At 41.9% G+C, this 20344-nt stretch overlaps 1 protein-coding gene across 2 annotated transcripts in view; it reads left to right on the top strand.

Moving 5' to 3' along the window:
• The window catches only part of pdss2 (prenyl (decaprenyl) diphosphate synthase, subunit 2), a 93130-nt gene that overhangs the window by 66035 nt on the left and 6751 nt on the right, over nt 1-20344 (top strand). For both annotated transcript variants that reach the window (XM_023951526.2, XM_023951525.2), the window contains 3 exons: nt 16346-16420; nt 16979-17149; nt 18345-18476. In XM_023951526.2, coding sequence (XP_023807294.1) covers nt 16346-16420; nt 16979-17149; nt 18345-18476 — 378 coding nt within the window. The remainder of the gene's footprint in view (nt 1-16345; nt 16421-16978; nt 17150-18344; nt 18477-20344) is intronic.

Genomic DNA, 20344 nt, shown 5'->3' with positions numbered 1-20344 from the left:
ATTCCTAACTTCTCAGTGTGCCGCGGCACACTGGTTGAAAAACAATGGGCTAGACCATTGTCTACTTTCCAGAGAATTTCTTCTTAAACTTAGTGTTTTCTTTCCCTATTTTTAGGCTTCCTCTTTTAAAATTTTGCTCCCCTTAAGATACGTTTAAATAGAATATACAATGTTTTTCCTTTGTAATAAGTGAAAAAATCTGCCAACAGAAGTAGTAGAATTTGTCTACTACCATGTTATTAGTTCAAAATATGTTGTGAAGTCTTGACCTTTTAAGACTAAATTTTATCTTAAAATTAGCTATTAACTATCTATCTATCTATATACCCAGGCTGTGTCCCACCAAGGTGGGGTAGCCTAGACAGGGCACACAATTTTAACTCCCTCTTTCTCTTCCCCAAACCCTCCTCCTTCAGTGTGTGCGCGCGTGTGTGGGGTTGTTGGGGTGTGTGTGTGTGACTGGTCTAAGGCCTGATCTAAGCCACACCAAACTGCACCAGGGTCAGCTGCACACTCCAGTGTTGGCACCTCCACAGCAGGACCTCAGCCAAGGCTGGTTTCCCCTTGCCGCTTCATCCCAAGACCAGACCTCTACCACACCCATCCATTCATTCATACACAAACTCTCTCCACCCATCCCTGTCCTGAGGAGCCTCTCTCCCCTGCACCACAGTCATCCCTCTTGCATTTAACGCTCTTTTTACACCCTCTGTCCATCCCATTTGCGGTCTTCCTCTCATTCTAACTCCACTCATAGAGTTCAGTATGATATCAGCTATTGAAGCTTCAACTCTGGGAAGGCTGTTTACAAGGTTGAGGAGTGTTTTTATAGGAATTTTTGATAATTCTTCCAAAAGCGCATTGGTGAGGTCACACACTGACTGATGTTGGTGGAGCCTCTTATAGCAGCTCTACTCTGCACAAAACAACAGGAAGACTGCAGCCAGAGGCAGCTTGTTCTGTTGTTATGAGACATGAACTACTTCGTTTTTACTTGGAATGGATACCAAACAGAAACTCTGTGACATGTTGCTGCCAGTAAGATATAAAAACCTGGATTGTGGTGCTTTTTAGCGGCTCAGATAAATACGAGTGAAGCACGGCAGCGGCTAATTATGCGCTTAGTATCTGCTAACATGCTAGCAAAGCAGGCCAAAGTTCTGCAGAACCTCCCGGCAATGGATTCTAGTTTAGCGACCTGATGGATCAAAGGGATGTGTACAATGCTCTGAAAAAAAGGCTGACATCGTCAGATCGTGGCGAGGAGCGTTACCAGTTACTTCTGTGTGTGAGAAGCGTGGCTGCAAGCAATGGTGCAACAGAGCAGATATGTAAAAAAAGCCCCTTTTTTGTCACATTAAAGCAACTTTCCTTCATTCTGTCATGCTGCCTCATCATCATACTTTATTGTTTCTGGAAAGAATCAGTGTGTCCCCCCCCCCCCCCCCACCCTTTATTTTTGAAGCCCCATTTAGACTCCTGAACTGTTTAAAAGCACGAGAAGCTACATTAAGCAATGCTGAAATTAAACAGCATTTTATTTCCCCAATAGAAAATTATTGGTTAAGGAACATTCATTCTTTGTTTTTTCTTAGACTGAAAAATATATTTTTTTGGAAATCAGACAATGTTGACTGTTCCCTTTCTATATTTTAACTTACTAAAATAAAAGCACTATGAATTTGCTTTGGTAAACACAACATATATATGAGATACAATTGCAGTGCTTAACATTGTGATCATTAAACCGAATTTGACCATTTTATTACAGTGGAACCCATTAAAATTCAGGTTGAGTTTTTCCAAAGTCATATTTAAAAAAACAGAAAGAAAACATGTTTCGGTAAAATATCGGGATACGTATCGTATCACGGGGCGCATATCAGGATGCGTATAGTATCGCCAGACTCTTGCCAATACACACCCCTATTCATTACTCCAGAGATCGCGGCTCCACTGCTCTAGAGTCCACTGCATCAGACGCTTTGCATTGCGCTCGGTGATGTGTGGCTTGGGTGCAGCTGCTCGGTCATGGAAACCCATTCCATAAAGCTCTCTGCATACTGTACTTCGGCTAATCTGAAGGTCACATGAAGTTTGGAGCTCTTTAGCTGTTAACAGTGCAGAAAGTCGGTGACCTATTTGCATTATGCGCTTCAGCATCCGCTGACCCCTCTACGGCAGTTGATGTGGCCTACCACTTTGTGGCTGAGTTGCTGTTGTTTCCAAACTCTTCTAGTTTGTTATGATAGAGCTAACAGTTGACCGTGGAAAAGTTAGGAGCAAGGAATTTTCATGACTGGATTTGTTGCACAGGTGGAACCCATGACAGATCCACGCTGGAGTTTACTGAGCTCCTGAAAGTTTGAAAAAAAAACAGCCTGCATGCCTCAGTGATGGATTTCATATACCTGTGGCCTGGCCAAGGGATTAGGACACCTGATTCTGATCATTTGGATAGGTGAGCAAATACTTTTGGTAATATAGTGTAGTGTACACACATGCTTGTACTTTTCCGCTAAAAAGTATCTCATTTTAGGCGCTTCAAAAGTCCATCTATCTTTATTTCTAGACCTATCAAACAAAGGCTAGAGATACACCTTTAAGGATAAAGTTGTCAAAATTATACAGTACAGACTAAATGTTTGGACACACCTTCTCATTCAAAGAGTTTTCTTTATTTTCATGTCTAAGAAAATTGTAGATTCACACTGAGGGCATCAAAACTATGAATTAACACATGTGGAATTATATACATAACAAAAAAAGTGTGAAACAACTGAAAATATGTCATATTGTAGATTCTTCATAGTAGCCACCTTTTGATTTGATTACTGCTTTGCACACCCTTGGCATTCCTTGATGAGCTTCTAGAGGTCACCTGAAATGTTTTTCACTTCACAGGTGTGCCCTGTCCCTGTTGTGCAGAAGTCAGGTGGACACACAGCTGATAGTCCTACTAACTAGACTGTTAGAATTTGTGTTATGCCAAGAAATAAGCAGCTAAGTACAGAAAAACGAGTGGCCATCATTACTTTAAGAAACAAAGGTCAGTCAGTCCGAAAAATTGGGAAAACTTTGAAAGTGTCCCCAAGTGCAGCCACAAAAACCATCAAGCGCTCCAAAGAAACTGGCTCACATGCAGACCCCCCCAGGAAAGGAAGACCAAGAGTCACCTCTGCTGTGGAGGATAAGTTCATCCGAGTCAGCAGCCTCAGAAATGGCAGCTCAGATTAGAGAGCAGGTCAATGGCACACAGAGTTCTAGCAGCAGAGCAGCAGACACATCTCAACTGTTCAAAGGACACTGTGTGAATCAGGCCTTCATGGTAGAATATCTGCTAGGAAACCACTGCTAAAGAAAGGCAACAAGCAGAAGAGACTTGTTTGGGCTAAAGAACACAAGGAATGGGCATTAGACCAGTGGAAATCTGTGCTTTGGTCTGATGAGTCCAAATTGGAGATTTTTGGTTCCAACCACCGTGTCTTTGTGTGACGCAGAAAAGGTGAACAGATGGACTTTACATGCCTGATTCCCACCTTGAAGCATGGAGGAGGAGGTGTGATGGTGTGGGGGTGCTTTGCTGTTGACACTGTTGGGGATTTATTCCAAAATGAAGGAATACTGAACCAGCATGGCTACCACAGCATCTTGCAGCAGCATGCTATTCCATCCGGTTTGCGTTTAATTGGACCATCATTAATTTTTTAACAGGACAATGACCCCAAACACACCTCCAGGCTGAGTAAGGGCTATTTGACCAAGAAGGAGAGTGATGGGGTGCTGCGTGTAGCCAGTTAACTAGAATCTCACAAGACTCTAGTTTAAGCTAGTGTGAAGGGCCAAAGTTTGTCTCAGAGGAAGTGCTGAATGATGACAGGCGACACTAAGATGCAGAGAATGAATATATATTCATATTTGGTATACAACAGCAAATAACAAAAAAAGCAAAAAACTGTCAGTTTAATGCAGTGCATCTGCTGTCCATCCTCCAAATGTTCATTAATCCGGTTCCAAGAAGTTCAGCGTAAGCAAAGTTCATAATGTAAATCCATCACATCGACATATGGAGGGTGTAGGTGTAAATGGCTCCTAGCGCCCAGTCCAATGTTGCCAAGATGTCAGCTTGGGAAGACCTGAAATTAAGGCCGAACAGCGTCCATCCACGGTAGAACCTGGCCAGTTCCCTGTTACACTTTTGCATGGCGCTTTTCGCCGCCTGTCCGCGTCTCATGCATGCAGTAACAGCTCGTTTGACTTCCGTAAACAAAACTGACTGCGCATCCCCCTTCATAAAGCCCAGAATCTCGCGAGAACTTTACAACATATCAGTGGAAGGGGCGAAGCTGCAAAGCATGTCAGGGTTACATGCGCCAGATGACCTGGCCTCCACAGTCACCGGACCTGAACACAATCCAGATGGTTTGGGGTGAGCTGGACCGTAGAGTGAATAGCAAAAGGGCCAACAAGTACTAAGCATCTCTGGGAACTCCTTCAAGACTGTTGGAAGATCATTTCAGGTGACTACCTCTACAAGCTCATCAAGAGAATGCCAAGAGTGTGCAAAGCAGTATTTCATCTTCTTTACCTTTAATTCCCTTTCGGGGTCACGGGGTTGCCGGAGCCTATCCCGGCCACTTGGGCGTAGGCAAGGGATACCCTGGACTGGTCGCCAGTCTGTCGCAGGGTAGAATTTCCTCAATCACACATCCATTCACTCTCACACTCACACCTAGGGACAATTTAGAGTTGCCAATTAACCTATGAAACATGTTTTTGGACGGTGGGAGGAAGCCGGAGATCCCGGAGAAAACCCACGCATGCACGGGGAGAACATGCAAACTCCACACAGAAAGGTCCCCCATTGATGTGTTTTTCAGGTCTTGAACCGGGGGTCTTCTTGCTGTGAGGCTAGAGCTCTAACCACTGCGCCACCATGCAGCCCTGCAAAGCAGTAATCAAAGCAAAAGGTGGCTACTATGAAGATCCTAGAATATGACGTATTTTCAGCTGTTTCACACTTTTTTGTTATGCATATAATTCCACATGTGTTAATGCATAGTTTTGATGCCTTCAGTGTGAATCTACAATTTTCATAATCATGAAAATAAAGAAAACTTTGAATGAGAAGGTGTTTCCAAACCTTTGGTCTGTACTCTTTGTAAAATATGAGTTAATTATTTCATTAGATATATTGGCGAGATAAAATGTTTTCAAGATTAAATGACTGCATAATATTTATGATTTATTGTCTTAAAACAAGTTGTTACATCTCACTAAAAAGTTACTAGTAAGGTAGTTTTGTCTTATATTATCTATAAAAATTGTTCAACTAGATAATGGACAACAATACTTGGTAATATTTTGTGCTTCTTCAGTATAGTTTAGGATTTTAAAATCCTGGATATTACTCAAAAGACTAAAAAAGTGACAGAATTTATGTTTAGGTTTACATATTGGGATATGAATCCACACTTAAGACTTTAATATAAGCATTTATGATTAGCATTTTTTTTATCAAAGCTGAAGAGCCACAGATGTTTGTGGAGCCTCTGAGGCTGGTCACAGATTCCATCACAATTGGGTGTTTGGAGTTTTGACTAATGTGACAGCGACTGTCACAGCTGGTAATCAAACTTCCAACTTTTCCATCCATCCTCCTGCAGCTTGTGTGTGGTTCCTCCACCACATCGACAGATGGAGTTCAAGATTTTGAAGGTTTTTCTCATAAACCTGCCCCACCACCACCTCGATGAGCACATCAGAGATTATATGTCATGGCCTTGAGAGGAAACCTTTGCTGCTACTTGTATAAACTGTAAAATAATCTCACAGTTCAGCTCTGGTTTCCTACAGCGCCCCCCCCCCCCCCCCCCCCCCCCCAAACACACACACACACACACACACACTCCGCTTTACTTGCAGACCTGTCGGCAAAAGACGATCTGGCTAGATTTGGGAATTGAGTAAGGGGGAGGCAGCTTATCTGATACTTTCCAAAAAAAGCCCTCTCTGGCTCCCCTCTTCCCTAGACAGGCCAGGCTGAGACACCACATCTGGTAATACTGTAGGCACATTGTCCTTTCAGCTCTATGGGCCAGGCTCCAGTTTCCTCTGTGTTTTCCCCTGGTACCTTCAGTTACTCAAATGGCCCTGGAGGCTAACAGAGCGGCCAGCGTCACCACATGCTTCTGATGAGCAGAGGACATCTGGGAGGCTTCTGGAGAGTCTGAGTCCCTAATATAACTTCATTCATTTACTCGGCTCTTCCCTTTAGTGGCTGTAAATAAAGGATGCGTCAGCTTCACTTATTTTTACTGTCTGAATAAATACAGACTCAAGTAGGATGTTAAAACACAGGCGTGGATGCCCCCTGCAAGAGAAACGAAGCAACTGCAGCCTTTGAGAGACAAACACTAGCAAAGCTTTTGTCTTAGTCTAAGGCTCCAGAGTCACATTTTAACCTTCTTTTGTGCTTGTTTTGTTTTGAAGTAACAAAATGGGTTTGTAGTTTTGGTAATTTAGTTTTAGTTAACTTAGTTTTGTCATTATTGTTAGATTTTTAACATGTCAGATAACTGAAAAATGATGGCAATACATTTAAAAAAAATCAGAGGAAATTATTGCATTTTCTATATATTTTTTGTCTGTTATGTTCATATTTTTTTTTCCAAAATTTGGCTTTAAACTAATGTTGTTATAGTTAAAATTGATGTCAAAATGAGAGACTAAGAAGGCACACCAAAGTCATAATTATAGAAAAGGTAACACTTTAGATTAAGATTCCTTAACAAGCTTTGTTAACACATTAACAAGCATTATAATAGAATTTTTAGCCTGTTAGTAAGACATTTATTAGTACAATAAGTCTAATAAGGTTTATTAAATTACTTGGTTAACACATTTACAAGCATTATTATTAAGATGTTTTTAAGATGCTAATAATACATTTATTGGCATTATAGATGCCTAACAGATTTGTCAGTGTTAATAAGCTTAATAAGATTTATTAACAACCTTTGTTAACAAATTAAGAAGTATTGTTTTGGGTTCTAGTAAGATATTTATTAGCATTTGTTAACAGTTTATTAATTGTTTTGAAGCACCCCATCTAAAGTGAGGAATGCTTTTACCACGAACAAAGCATAAAGCTTGTAAAAAGAACTTTAGAACATTAAAACAGACTTAAACATGCAAAAAAATTTCTGTAAAAGAAATATAATAATTCATTTCAGACAAATTAAAAATAAAAAATAAAACATAGGGACTGGTGTCGGATTATGCTAGCATCAAAGCTAATAAGGATAAAGTTTTAGCAAACTATCCCGAGTGAAACATTCATTGCAAATCCCATCACCAGGAGACAGTTCTCTGGATCCAATGCCAACTGCATTCAACCACTGTTGCCTTGCTTTTAAGTCCACTGGAAAGTTGCACAAGCCAGTAATTTTTGAAGACCGAAGGGAATAAACCTAATGTGGCCATGCTAAAGCTAACACGCTAACGACTGACCGGAACAAGATCAAAGATGTGCGGGTCAACTAATTTACTGTTTGGCTAATGAATCTGTCAATCAAGCTCATCAGCAAAACAGGCGTGCTTGCTTTCAGCCAATTTAATGGCCTCTTAGATTTTCTCTAAGCTTTCACACAGGTGACAAAAAAGCCCCGCCCATCTTTGTTAGCTAATCCTTATTAGCTATGATGCTAGAGTCATCCAACACCGGTCCCTATGTTTTTTTAAATTTTTTTTTAGTTTGTCTGAATTAAATTATTATATTTCTTTCATAGAAAGACTTTTGTATGTTTAGTCTGTTTTAATGTTTTAAAGTTCTTTTTACAATCTTTATGCTGTGTGGTGGTTTGTGGTAAAAACCGTCCTCACTTTAGTTGAGGTGCTGCAAAACAATTAATAAATTGTTAACAAAGTCAATGAATACATTTTTTAAGCTTGTAAGCAGTTTGGTAATATGGACTTCAAAGACAATGGTCTTACTTTAGATGTTAATGGGTCTGATTAAAACATTCAGGTCTTTGCAAGACATCTATATTGCTAATAAATATCTTACTATCATCTTACACATTAATAATGCCTATTAATAAAACTTAATAAAACGTATTAGGCTTATTAACACTTGGGCTTGTGTGAGACATCTATAAAGCTAATAAATGTCTTTCTAGAACCCCAAACAATAATAATACTTCTTAATTTGTTAACAAAGGTTGTTAATAAATCTCAATAAGCTTATTAACACTGACACATTTTTTTAGGCATCTATAATGCCAATAAAGGTATCATTAGCATCTTAAAAACATCCTAATAATAATGCTTGTAAATGTGTTAACGAAGTAATAAACATTATTAGACTTCTTGTACTAATAAATGTTTTACTAACACCCTAAAAATTCTATTATAATGCTTGTTAATGTGTTAACAAAGCTTGTTAAGGAATCTTAATCTAAAGTGTTACCAGAAAAGTTATAAGCGTAACTTTGCTTATTTTTGAAAGGAACTTGCACGTGTTACTGTAAAAAGTACAGGAAGTTTAAATGATTAAATATACAATAATTAAACACTCTTATAATTTGATTATTGTAATAATCAAAAGTTAAATTTTATAAATGACCACAGAATCATAAATTCAGTGTATTTTGCTAAACATTGAGGTGAGGCTTTGTGGCTCTCGCTGGGTTTTGGTCTGTCAGTAAAAAACTGATCCAAATGTCTCTTTTAATGTTAAGAGTTGCATACTCCTGTCTTAGACCTAAAAGAGTCAGAGAATTACTGTGAGAAAAATGCTTTATTTTTAGAAATCACAATAAGAAACTGAGTAACCAAAACCTGACGTCTGTCAGATTACTCACAGTAAAATAAGTTTAATTTTTTTTTTCCGTGTTTGGAGGGTTTTCTGAAGAACAAGAAAATATTTTTGGTGAAGATCCACTTTCTGAAATCTCTGCTTTCCCACACACCTCCTGATTTCTCCCCGCCATCTGCTTTTGAGCTCCATTTCAGCTCCTCGGAGTAGACTGACACCTTAACTGACCCTTGCTGCTCCACTTCTCTGTAAATACAAAGTAGAATTAAGGAATTTCTGATCTTCAAGGCCATTTAATGAGCAGATGAGCTTCAGTTCACTCTTTTTTCTTTTCTTTTTTTTTGACACGTCTTGTGTCTTACTCATTCTCCAGACGAGCTGTTTAAGGTGCTTCAATCAGAAAGGAGATAGCAGTTTATAAATACAGATGTCAAAAATGCAGCGCAGCTTTTAATCGGCTTCATTTACTTCCACCGTTTTAGTTTCATCTGAGCTTTAAGCGACTTATAATGAGATGCTTAGTGACCCCGTTTGACTTAAACAAGAAGACATCTTAACTCTGAATCACATTCGTAATATTAAGTTAATGTATCTATATAAATTACGATATTTCACTGCATTGTGGAGACCAGTTTCTGTGATGTAGCTCTCCATGCAGTCAGCTACTGGGCAGAGATTTGTTTCTTCAATAAAAATATAAGGTTTAACACCTTATATTTATAAAATTCCATCAAAAAATAACATGCATCACAACAAATATTGAAAAATTGGATTTCCTGTTTCTTAACACCAACTTTTACCTTTAGAACAAATGCTTTGAGTGCCTTTTAGATTCTTAATAGACTCTCCCTCTTCCCTCCACGGGGAAGAGGGAGAAAATAGCTAACGCAAAGAATTTGAATAAACACAGGCGTTTATTAGAGTGACAGGTGGCAGGAATCACAACACAAAAAACATGAAAAAACAACAATATTTATAAAGAGATATAACAGATTGTTTTTAAACAAAGAAACAAGGTTAAATATTAGAAAGCAATCACAAAACCAAAAAAAAGGCTCAGACGGAAACATGCTAATGCTAAAGGCAAACAGCAGGTGTAGGATGAAAAGCAAATATGAAATATGACTCAAACTATAATATCATTTCTTATTATTTGATGTATGAGAAGATGAAAACAGAAAATCGTGACTCAGAACTAAAATAAGACAAAAGTTTGTGTGTTTTTTATATGCAAACCCAAATAATACATTTTTACTGCACTTTTCAGTCCACTCTTAAAAAAAATTAATTTTCTCAAATTTCTCAAAATATCAAAATCATCAATTCAACCGTGCAAAATGACACCCATCTGGAACAACCCGGACATCCTTATTAACAAAAAAATGATTCACTTCCCAGCTTGGCAAGCAGGGGGCATAAAACAACTAGAGCACGTAATTATTGATAGAAGATTCATAATTCCCCAGGAACTTCAAGACAAATATGGAATAAATAACTTCTTGGAATATCAGCAACTTAAATCAAGTATTACTAAAAAGTATAAATTTAAAGACGACAATTTAAAGCTACTAGATGTAGTTACCACTCTGATTAATTTTTCAATGAATAGAACTCTCTCCAAAATATACAAACTTTTATGTAATTTAGATAACAATATTGCCCTTCCAACAAAAAAATGGGATGCAGATTTGAGCATCAGCACAGATGAAAGCTTCTGGTCAGAACTCTGTCTAAACACCTTTAAACTGACAAAAAGTCCAAATCTGCAGCTAATCCATTTCAAAACTCTTCACAGAATTTACTACACTGGACAGAGGATGTTCAAGATGGGTCTCAGTAACTCAGACATTTGCGAGCACTGTGATAATAATCTACCCGACAGCTACATGCACGCACTGTGGTTCTGCACTCCTGTCCAGGCTCTCTGGCAGCAGGTATGTGCCGATCTATCAGTCTGGCTTAAGGTTTCAATCACTGCCTCACCGTCACTTTGTGTGCTTGGTGACATGAGTGCCATCGATATAGAAGAAGGATTAGCATCTATCATTTTCATAACTCTTTGTATTGCCAAAAAAACTATTTTAATAAATTGGAAAAACAAGAAAAATATAAACATAAGTCAACACAGAAATCTGCTGTTTGATCATATCAGCTTGGAAAAAATGTCAGCCCAAAGCTCAAGTAACTTTGAAAGAATTCAGTCTCTCTGGTCTCCTGTGGTTGACTCCATGACTTAGGGGGTGGGGGGCTTGGTCGTCGCTGCTCCTTGCCCTTCTGCCGTGGTTTGGGGTGGGGGTCGGGGCTGCCGGTGCCTGGCGGGGGCGGTGGGGCGCTCCGTTGGTCGGGGGGTCGGGTCCAGTGCCTGGGTGGGGCGGGCTGGGGCGCTGCGTGGTCCTCTGGGCTTGGGTGTGGGGGTGCGTGGTGGGGGGGTGTAGTGGTGGTCTGGCTTGGCTTGGGGGGGTGGTCCCTTTGCCTGTGCTGGGGGGGGGTTGGCGGGGGGCCCTGCTCGGGGGGGGGGGGGGGGGGGGGGGCAGCGGCGCCGGATGGGCTGCCCATCTGCACCTGGGGCTGGGATCGGCCCTTCCCTGGCTCTGGGACGGGACGGGACAACCCTCTCGGGGCCCCCGGTCGCTCTGGGTGTCACCCGCTTCGGCTGCGGGGTCTGGGGTGGGGGGCTTGTCGGCCCTGTCCTGTGGGGGGGCGTTCTGGGGGGGAGGGGGGGCCCATTATTGGTACGGGTCGGGGGGGCTAACGGGTCGGGGTCTCCGCTGAGGCAATCAGTGGTTGCCTCGGCCGGTTGGCCTCCTCGGTCCCGTCGAGGCCTGACCAGAGCTCCTCTAGGGCCGGCGTCTGGGGTGGGGGCCTGGGCTTGCTCCGGGGGGGGGCGACGCTTTCTGGCTCCTCTCTCTCTGTGTGGGGTGGGTGGTGCGGGGCCTGGGGTGTCGGCGCCTCCGGGGGTGGGGCCCCTGGGCTGGGTGGCCCTGGCCCCTTTGCTGGGGGGGGGCTGGGGGACGGCTGTTTGACCACCGGGGGACAGTCTACCAGCTGTCCCCAACTTACCCCCTTCCTCATATAACCTCATATTAGGGTGAGGGGGTGGGGGGTCTAGCCTGCGATGCGCCTTGGGGGGGGGGCTACTTGGCAGTGGCCCCCCTCCTATGGTTGCCGTATGGAGTGGGCCCCCCCTCTTTCGGTTTTATTTGCACCTTAGACATGTAGGGTCCTTGGTAGGGGGGGTGCTTGGACATCACTGCAAGCAAGATGTCCTCCTTTTTTGTATACACTGTATTTTATCCCACGAAGGGAAATTCTTTCTCCGCATTTGACCCATCCCCTTGGGGAGCGGTGAGCTGCAGCCGAAACCGCGCTCGGGAGGCAGTAGCGTTAAGGGTCTTGCCTAAGGACCCTCACTGGGTGATGTTAACTGCTCGCCATTGATATGGTAATTGCCCCCAGTACCATTGCTCATTCCCCTCCGGGAATCGAACCCTGGTTTCCTGCATGGTAGCTTCCCACCTTACCAACCGAGCTACCCAGCCTGGCACCCTACCCGCCAATTTTAACCACACCTTAGACATTTAGGGCCCCTTGGTGTGGAGGGTGAGGGGACATCACTATGAGTAATCAGGAGATGTCCTCTTAGTGCCCTACTCGCCAATTTTAACTGCACCCCCCTAAGTACACACACCCCTCCCCCTTCAATATATACATTCAAACATAAACACACACACATGCACACAAACACCCTCTCAAACACCCATACACGCACACACATTTTACAAGGAAGGTGGGACCTGGGTCCATCTGTCCCCTACCCCTGTGTGAACAGGCCCCGCCCTTTTTGTACTACATTTGAACCGTACCATAATGATTAACAACCAGTAAACTTGTTGCTTTATGCTGCTTCATGGTCTTACCCCCCTTCCCCTCCTATTATCACCCTCCTACCCCCCCCCTCTCTCTAACGTCCCTCTCTCTTCTTCCCCTCTTTCCTTTTCCGTCCGGTCCAACACCAAAGATTTTCAAACATCTTCTTTCTCTTTCGGCTTTTCCCATCAGGGGTCGCCACAGCGAATCATCCTTTTCCACCTCACTCTATCATGAACATCTTCTACCCTAACGTTAGCCAACTTCATGTCCTCTGTTAAGACATCCATGTATCTCCTCTTTGGCCGTCCTCTTGCCCTCCTGCCAGGCAGCTCCATCTCCAACATCCTTCTACCAATATATCCACTATCCCTCCTCTGAACATGTCCAAACCATCTCAGTCTGGCTTCTCTGACTTTGTCGCTAACACAGGCAACATGAGCCGTCCCTCTGATGTACTCGTTCCTTATCCTGTCTAACCTGGTCACTCCTAAGGAGAACCTCAACATCTTCATCTCCGCTACCTCCATCTCAGCCTCTTGTCTCTGTCTCACTGCTACCGTCTCTAACCCATAGAGCAGAGCTGGTCTCACCACTGTCTTGTACACCTTTCCTTTGAGTCTTGCTGACACTCTTCTGTCACACAACACTCCTGACACTTTCCTCCAACCGCTCCAACCTGCCTGCACTCGCCTCTTCACCTCTTTTCCACAATCCCCATCACACTGAACTGTTGACCCCAAGTACTTAAACTCCTGCACCTTCTTCACCTCAGCCCCCTGTAACCTAACGCTTCTACCTTGATCCCTCTCGTTCAGACACATGTATTCTGTCTTACTACGACTGACCTTCATGCCTCTTCTTTCCAGAGCAAACCTCCAGCTCTCTAGCTGTTCCTCCACCTGCTCTCTACTCTCACTGCAAATTACAATGTCATCCGCAAACATCATTGTCCAGGGAGATTCCTGTCTTACCTCATCTGTCAGCCTGTCCATCAGCATAGCAAACAAAAAAGGACTCAAAGCTGATCCTTGGTGTAGTCCCACCTCCACCTTGAACTCCTCTGTCTGACCTACAGCACATCTCACCACCGTCATACTTCTCTCATACATGTCCTGAACTACTCTGACATACTTCTCTGCCACTCCAGACGACCTCATACAGTACCACAGCTCCTCCCTCGGCACCCTGTCATACGCCTTCTCTAAATCTACGAACACACAATGCAGCTCCTTCTGACCTTCTCTGTACTTTTCCATCACCATTCTCAAAGCAAAAATGGCATCAGTGGTGCTCTTACGGGGCATGAAACCATACTGCTGCTCACAGATCTCCACCTTCTTCCTAAGCCTGGCTTCCACTACTCTTTCCCACAGCTTCATTGTGTGGCTCATCAACTTGATTCCTCTATAGTTGCTGCAGTTCTGCGTGTCACCCTTGTTCTTAAAGATCGGAACCAGAACGCTTCTCCTCCATTCCTCAGGCATCTTCTCACTCTCTAAAATCCTATTGAACAACCTTGTTAGAAATTCCACTGCTGTCTCTCCTAAGCACTTCCATACCTCCACAGGTACGTCATCAGGACCAACGGCCTTTCCGCTCTTCATCCTTTTCAGAGCCTTCCTAACCTCATCCTTTCCAATCTCTGCTACTTCCTGCTCCACAACAACCACATCTTCCTCCCTTCTTTCCCTGTCATTTTCCTCGTTCATCAGCTCCTCAAAATACTCCTTCCATCTTTTCTGTACACTCTCTTGGGTTGTTAGCACCTTTCCATCTCTGTCCTTAATCACCCTTATCTGTTGCACGTCCTTCCCATCTCTGTCTCTCTCTCTGGCTAGCCTGTACAAGTCCTTCTCTCCTTCCTTTGTGTCTAACCTGTCATATAGCTCATCGTAAGCTTTCTGTTTGGCCTTTGCCACCTCTCTCTTCACTCTACGCTGCGCTTCCTTGTACTCCTGTCTACCTTCCTCAGTCCTTTCTACATCCCACTTCCTTTTAGCCAACCTCTTCCTCTGGACGCATTCCTGTACTTCCTCATTCCACCACCAAGTCTCTTTACCGTCTTTCCTCTTTCCAGATGACACACCTAGCACCTTCCTACCTGTTTCCCTGATAATCTCTGCTGTAGTTTCCCAGTCCTCTGGAAGCTCATCCTGACCACCCAGGACCTGCCTCAACTTCTGCCTAAATTCCTCACAAGTTTCTTCATTCTGTAGCTTCCACCACTTGGTCTTCTTTTCTGTTTTCCCTCTCTTCTTCTTCCTGACCTCCAGAGTCATCTTACACACCACCATGCGGTGCTGTCTGGCTACACTCTCTCCTACCACCACTTTGCAGTCATTAACCTCTCTCAAATGACCTCGTCTACATAGGATGTAGTCCACCTGAGTACTCCTACCTCCACTTCTGTATGTCACTCTATGTTCCTCTCTCTTCTGGAAGTAAGTGTTGACTACAGCCATTTCCATCCTCTTCGCAAAGTCCACCACCATCTGTCCCTCCAGATTCCTTTCCTTCACACCAAACCTGCCCATCACCTCCTCATCACCTCTGTTGCCCTCACCAACATGTCCATTAAAGTCTGCTCCAATAACAACTCTCTCTCCTCTGGGAAAACTCTCTATGACCTCATCCAACTCACTCCAGAATCTCTCCTTCACTTCTAACTCACAGCCAACCTGTGGCGCATACCCACTGACTACATTCACCATCACCCCTTCAATTTCTAACTTTAGGCTCATCATCCTGTCTGAGACTCTTTTCACCTCTAGAACACTGTTTACAAACTCCCCCTTCAGAATCACTCCTACCCCGTTTCTCTTCCTATCAACACCATGATAGAACAGTTTGTATCCTCCTCCAATACTACGTGCCTTGCTGCCCTTCCACCTTGTCTCCTGCACACACAGTACATCTACCTTCCTTCTCTCCATCATGTCTGCCAGCTCTCTGCCTTTCCCTGTCATTGTGCCAACGTTAAGAGTCCCTATTCTCAAACCTATGTTCCTGCCTTTTCCCTTCTCTCTCTGGCCACGGACCCTTCTGCCTCCCCTCTTTCTTCCACCAACAGTAGTCAAATTTCCACCGACACCCTGTAGGTTAACAGCATCGGTGGCGGTCGTTGTTAACCCGGGCCTCGACCGATCCGGTATGTCTAAAGTGTTGTGGATGATTCGCATGGTTATTTTGGCAATTTTTACGCCGGATGCCCTTCCTGACGCAACCCTCTCTATTTATCCGGGCTTGGGACCGGCACAGAAGTTACTGGCTTGCAACCCCTGTGGCTAGATTCAAAGATTTTCAAACATGATTGAAATTAATAAAGTTTGGCCTCAATTACAAAAGGGGTTTATTCAGACATACCTTTGGTTTGTCTGAAGATTAATAACCCCTCTTGTTAAAATAAAATATGTCCAACACAAGAGGCCCTCAGCTCTAATCTGTTTGCCTAGCTGTTGGACAGGACAAGTTAAAAAAAAAAAAAAAAAAAAAAAAAAAAATTAATTTTTCTAGAAGACATATTAGGACAATTGTAAATGTGTATATTTCTGTGGTTTCAAATCCATATTCTGGATTTAAATTTAAAGAATTATTGATAAATGTGACTTTTGTGTCAGAACCCTACAAACATGTATGATTTTGTTCTGTTTTTTTTAGGTTGTTGAGCTGATCTCCAGTGCCATTGGCGATGTAGTTCAAGGAATCTATTATGAGAATTACAGTAGTGCAGAGGTAATCAATTTACTATTTCTTTTCATCCATCAGATGTTTATTAATGTTGCATGTGTCATCATATGAGGCACATTCGCATTAGCCTGACTTTAGGCCATGTCCAACTTTCAAATGTGTTCTGAAAAAGCACTTACATAAGCCTCTCTATTTAAGTTGAGGTTTGGACGTTCTAAAGGAGGTTAAAAACGGAACTGCCATCATAAAACAAAAAAGAATGAATATTATTTATCACATATACTGTTCTTATTTAAGGAAGAGACTAAAGAAAAAACTAAGGGAAAAATATGTTTAAAACGTATTAAATTCAGTTTGTATTTTGGTAAAATGTTGCTTTTAGCTGTTTTAATGTTAAAACTTGGCTCCACAGTGAACTGGTGTTTTCTAAATGCATCTGCGGAAATATTATTTGAAAGAATAGTGATTACTCCTTGAACTTGCATGCTTACTAGAACAGTAAACCTACATCTTTTCTTCAAAACTGAAATCAAACAGCAACCTCTGCTTTAAAACTTTGAAGTGTCGCAGTAAATCTGCATGAATTTTTTTCTGCCACTGCAGGATGGGCTGATTGATGGGGTTGATGTGGCGTCCTGGAAGGAGCACATCTTCCTGACCCACGGGGCGCTGCTCGCCAAGAGCTGTGAGGCTGCCATGCTACTCGCCAAGCACGACAAGCAGGCCCAGATGCTGGCGTACCTGTACGGCAAACACCTGTCACTGGGCCACAAAGTAAGTCCTGCCCACCAAGTACCAGCATAAAGCAGCATTTTGTGGTCATCCAAGATAACGTTAATTAGTTGTTTTAAAGTTTACAAAACTATGTATGTTACATATAATTATTATGTTTAATTTGTTGTTTTTGAACTTTCCTTATCTTAAAAAAATGTAAATAAGTAAATTATCTTGCATTCATATTATAAACTAAGCTCAAAGACCTGAAACTTTTTCAATGGACACTAAAGGCCCTTTATAAACAGATGTTCACACTAAGTCTGTGTTTGTGATCACTTCCTGTTTGTTATTTGACACTGGGAAAGCTTTGACCTTTGCAGAGAAAAACACAACTCAAACACCCTCACTAATAACAAAAATCTTACATTTTATCCCCGCTGTTTCTGGATTGTTGTTCCACCAAGGGATAAATTTATAAAGGATGCCCCTGAGTTTGCTTTTTCACAGAGAGGGGATCCACGGGGCCCTGACTGCCAAAAATGCTGGACTGTCTGCTCAGGCTTTGTGCCTGGGTGTCTGAAGTCCCTTCTTCCTTTTTACATTATTATTTTATATGATAAACACTCACCTGAACTGAACCTTAACTTGAGCAGGAGCCTGCTCAGACTTAAATCAGTTTATATTTGCATATATATTTGCATACATTGAGCATTGTAATGTGTTAGGCACATGTTTGCTGGCATGCATATACCCTCAAACGACTAACGTCCAAGTTAGTCTACACATCCATCCACCCACCCATCCATCCATCCATCCATCCATCCATCCATCCATCCATCCATCCATCCATCCATCCATCCATCCACCCACTTAAAGCCTTAAATACAGAAGACGTTTATACAAATATCAACCTCTTGTGTACAAAAACAACATAACTGGTTCTAACAGGCTTTCAGGTTTTATGCTCGGCTCAACCCCTCAAGTAAAAGGACATCTTGTTATGGTGTGAAACACACTACAAAACATTTTAGAAAAACGAATGTTTAACTGTCAGGTCTTTAATTTAACTTTTAACTTAAACTTGATCTGTTTTTGTTTTACCAAGCTGTTCACCTCGTCACTCATGACTCTTAGAGGAGGACGGCTAAAGTGTGCCTTAACTCCTGCTGCCACATTTTGCTTGGCCGATAACCAGCAAGTTACAGAAATTATCGATTGTCATCTTGGAGTCTGTGTGTTTTTGCATTTGCAGCTAAACTCTGACCTGCAGCCCTTTGTAAAAGGTGGGATGGGACAGCCAGTGACGTTCAGCCTGAACGCCGCCCCGGTGGTTTTCCACCGCCAGCTCGTTGGCAAAGACAGATGGCATCAGCAGCTGCAGCAGGTACAGCTCTAAACTGTCTGCAGCACAGTTAGAGTGTGTTATTCACAAGATCTCACTTTTTTACATGCTCAGATATAGGGTAAGGAATCTGTCAATAAGAAGCGTATTCATAAAAAAAAAACTTAACAGGAAAAATATGAACACAAAATTTAGTTTTATGTTTAACATGTCTGTTCTGAATACGAACATAGATTGATCAATTTGCACACGTGTATTGAAGTTTATTATACTAAAATGTTAAAATATTATTGATCCCATAACGGTGAAATTATCCTGATAGCCATAACTCTGTTCAAATTTGAATCAAACAGATCATAATACCGTGCTCTCTGGCCACATTTTGTTTGTGCGGGTTGACAGCAGCTGATCATATAAACAATGCAGTGGATTCAAACCACTGCAAGTGGTGGAAAACTGTCTAAGAAAAGAGTAGCAGATATTCCTCTCCATTCATTAATGTAAAAAAAATGTCAGTCAAAATTGTTTGATAATAAGAGGGTAACAAAAAAAACAGATAAGCTGACTAAGAGCTAAAGTAGGCTAGCTGACAGTTGATTTAAAAAATCTAAATTAAATGAAAGAATTGAAAAAAATATCTGTAGGATCAGAATATCCAACTTTCCTCTTCAGATTTTGTTATATCTTTCTTTTTAACTATAGCTACAGGTGTTTTTGTTCATTTTTTTCATTGATAAAGATCATAAAATAATCAAATTATAATAAGAATTTGGAGCAGCAACCAACTGTGGTATCTTCATTAGCTCAAGGAAGACAAACAGAATCCTCACAATGAAGCTTTTTGCCTTTTCTCAATTGGTTGGATTACATTAAGTTTAGATACAGATTTTTTATTTAGGTGGTTTTTGGAATTTATATCACTTTGCCTAAAAAGATTGTTCAGACTGGATGCTTTCTCCACAATGGTGTCTTCCTCCAGGATAATGACTTTTCTGGAACTTTTAAGGGGTATGTGATTTTTGACAAAAGTCTCTACTCCCAAAAATAATTGTTTTTGCATAAATTGATGATGGTAGAGTTTGACCACTGCACAAAGCTTCCTCTAGCAGATTATTGGGTTATTGGGTTAAGGTCTGGACTCTGCTGGCCAAAGGACTTCAAAAAACAAAGAGTCGCTGAGAGGCTGATGCTGGGTCCGGTTATTGAACGATACACTCAAAAACAACCACATGAAGCATGAAGAGCGATCAAAAAAAATATGGCAAAAAAATGGCAACCCAGCTCACCCCCCCCCTTCCATCTTACATGGGGACAAACCACTGCTGAGCTAAAACCACCCAATGTCTCCGCCCACAAATATGTGACCCACCAGGGGATTACCGCTTTAATACTATAATCAAAACAAAAACAATATTCATTCACCATAATAAAGACCACAGTTAATTTTAATTTCACCTACATGTTTATCTTGATAAATGCCAATGATTTGAACCCACTCAAATAGAGCAAGATTTTTTCCACGAGCACAAGATGTGACTTTCAACATTATTGTTTAAGAAATGAGAAGCAACTCATCGCACCACTTTCGGTTAAGGACTTCTTTCCAGGCTGAATTGCCCATGCAGTAGGCCTGCACAATAGATTGCAAATTTATCGTTATCAAGATATCAGCTTGTGCAATCCATGCATCTGAAAAGGCGGCAGAAACTGTGATAAATGTTCACCATAAGTGTTTACACAGATGCTAATACATTCTTGAAGTATTTAATGAATCAAATAGAGCCCTTCACACATTTGACCAATCGGATGGACCCCTTTGATGTTAGATGTAGATGAGGGTCTTTTATCAGTACATCTGAAGTTATGTTTACTTTTGTTTAAATAAGACTGTTGCACTGAAATAGAAATGA

This window comes from Oryzias latipes, chromosome 22 (assembly GCF_053564925.1).
Source record: "Oryzias latipes strain Hd-rR chromosome 22, Olatipes_Hd-rR_3.1".
In the NCBI taxonomy this organism is placed as follows: domain Eukaryota; kingdom Metazoa; phylum Chordata; class Actinopteri; order Beloniformes; family Adrianichthyidae; genus Oryzias; species Oryzias latipes.
Note: the sequence above shows the minus strand (reverse complement) of the source record. Positions and strands in the feature narration are given on the sequence as shown.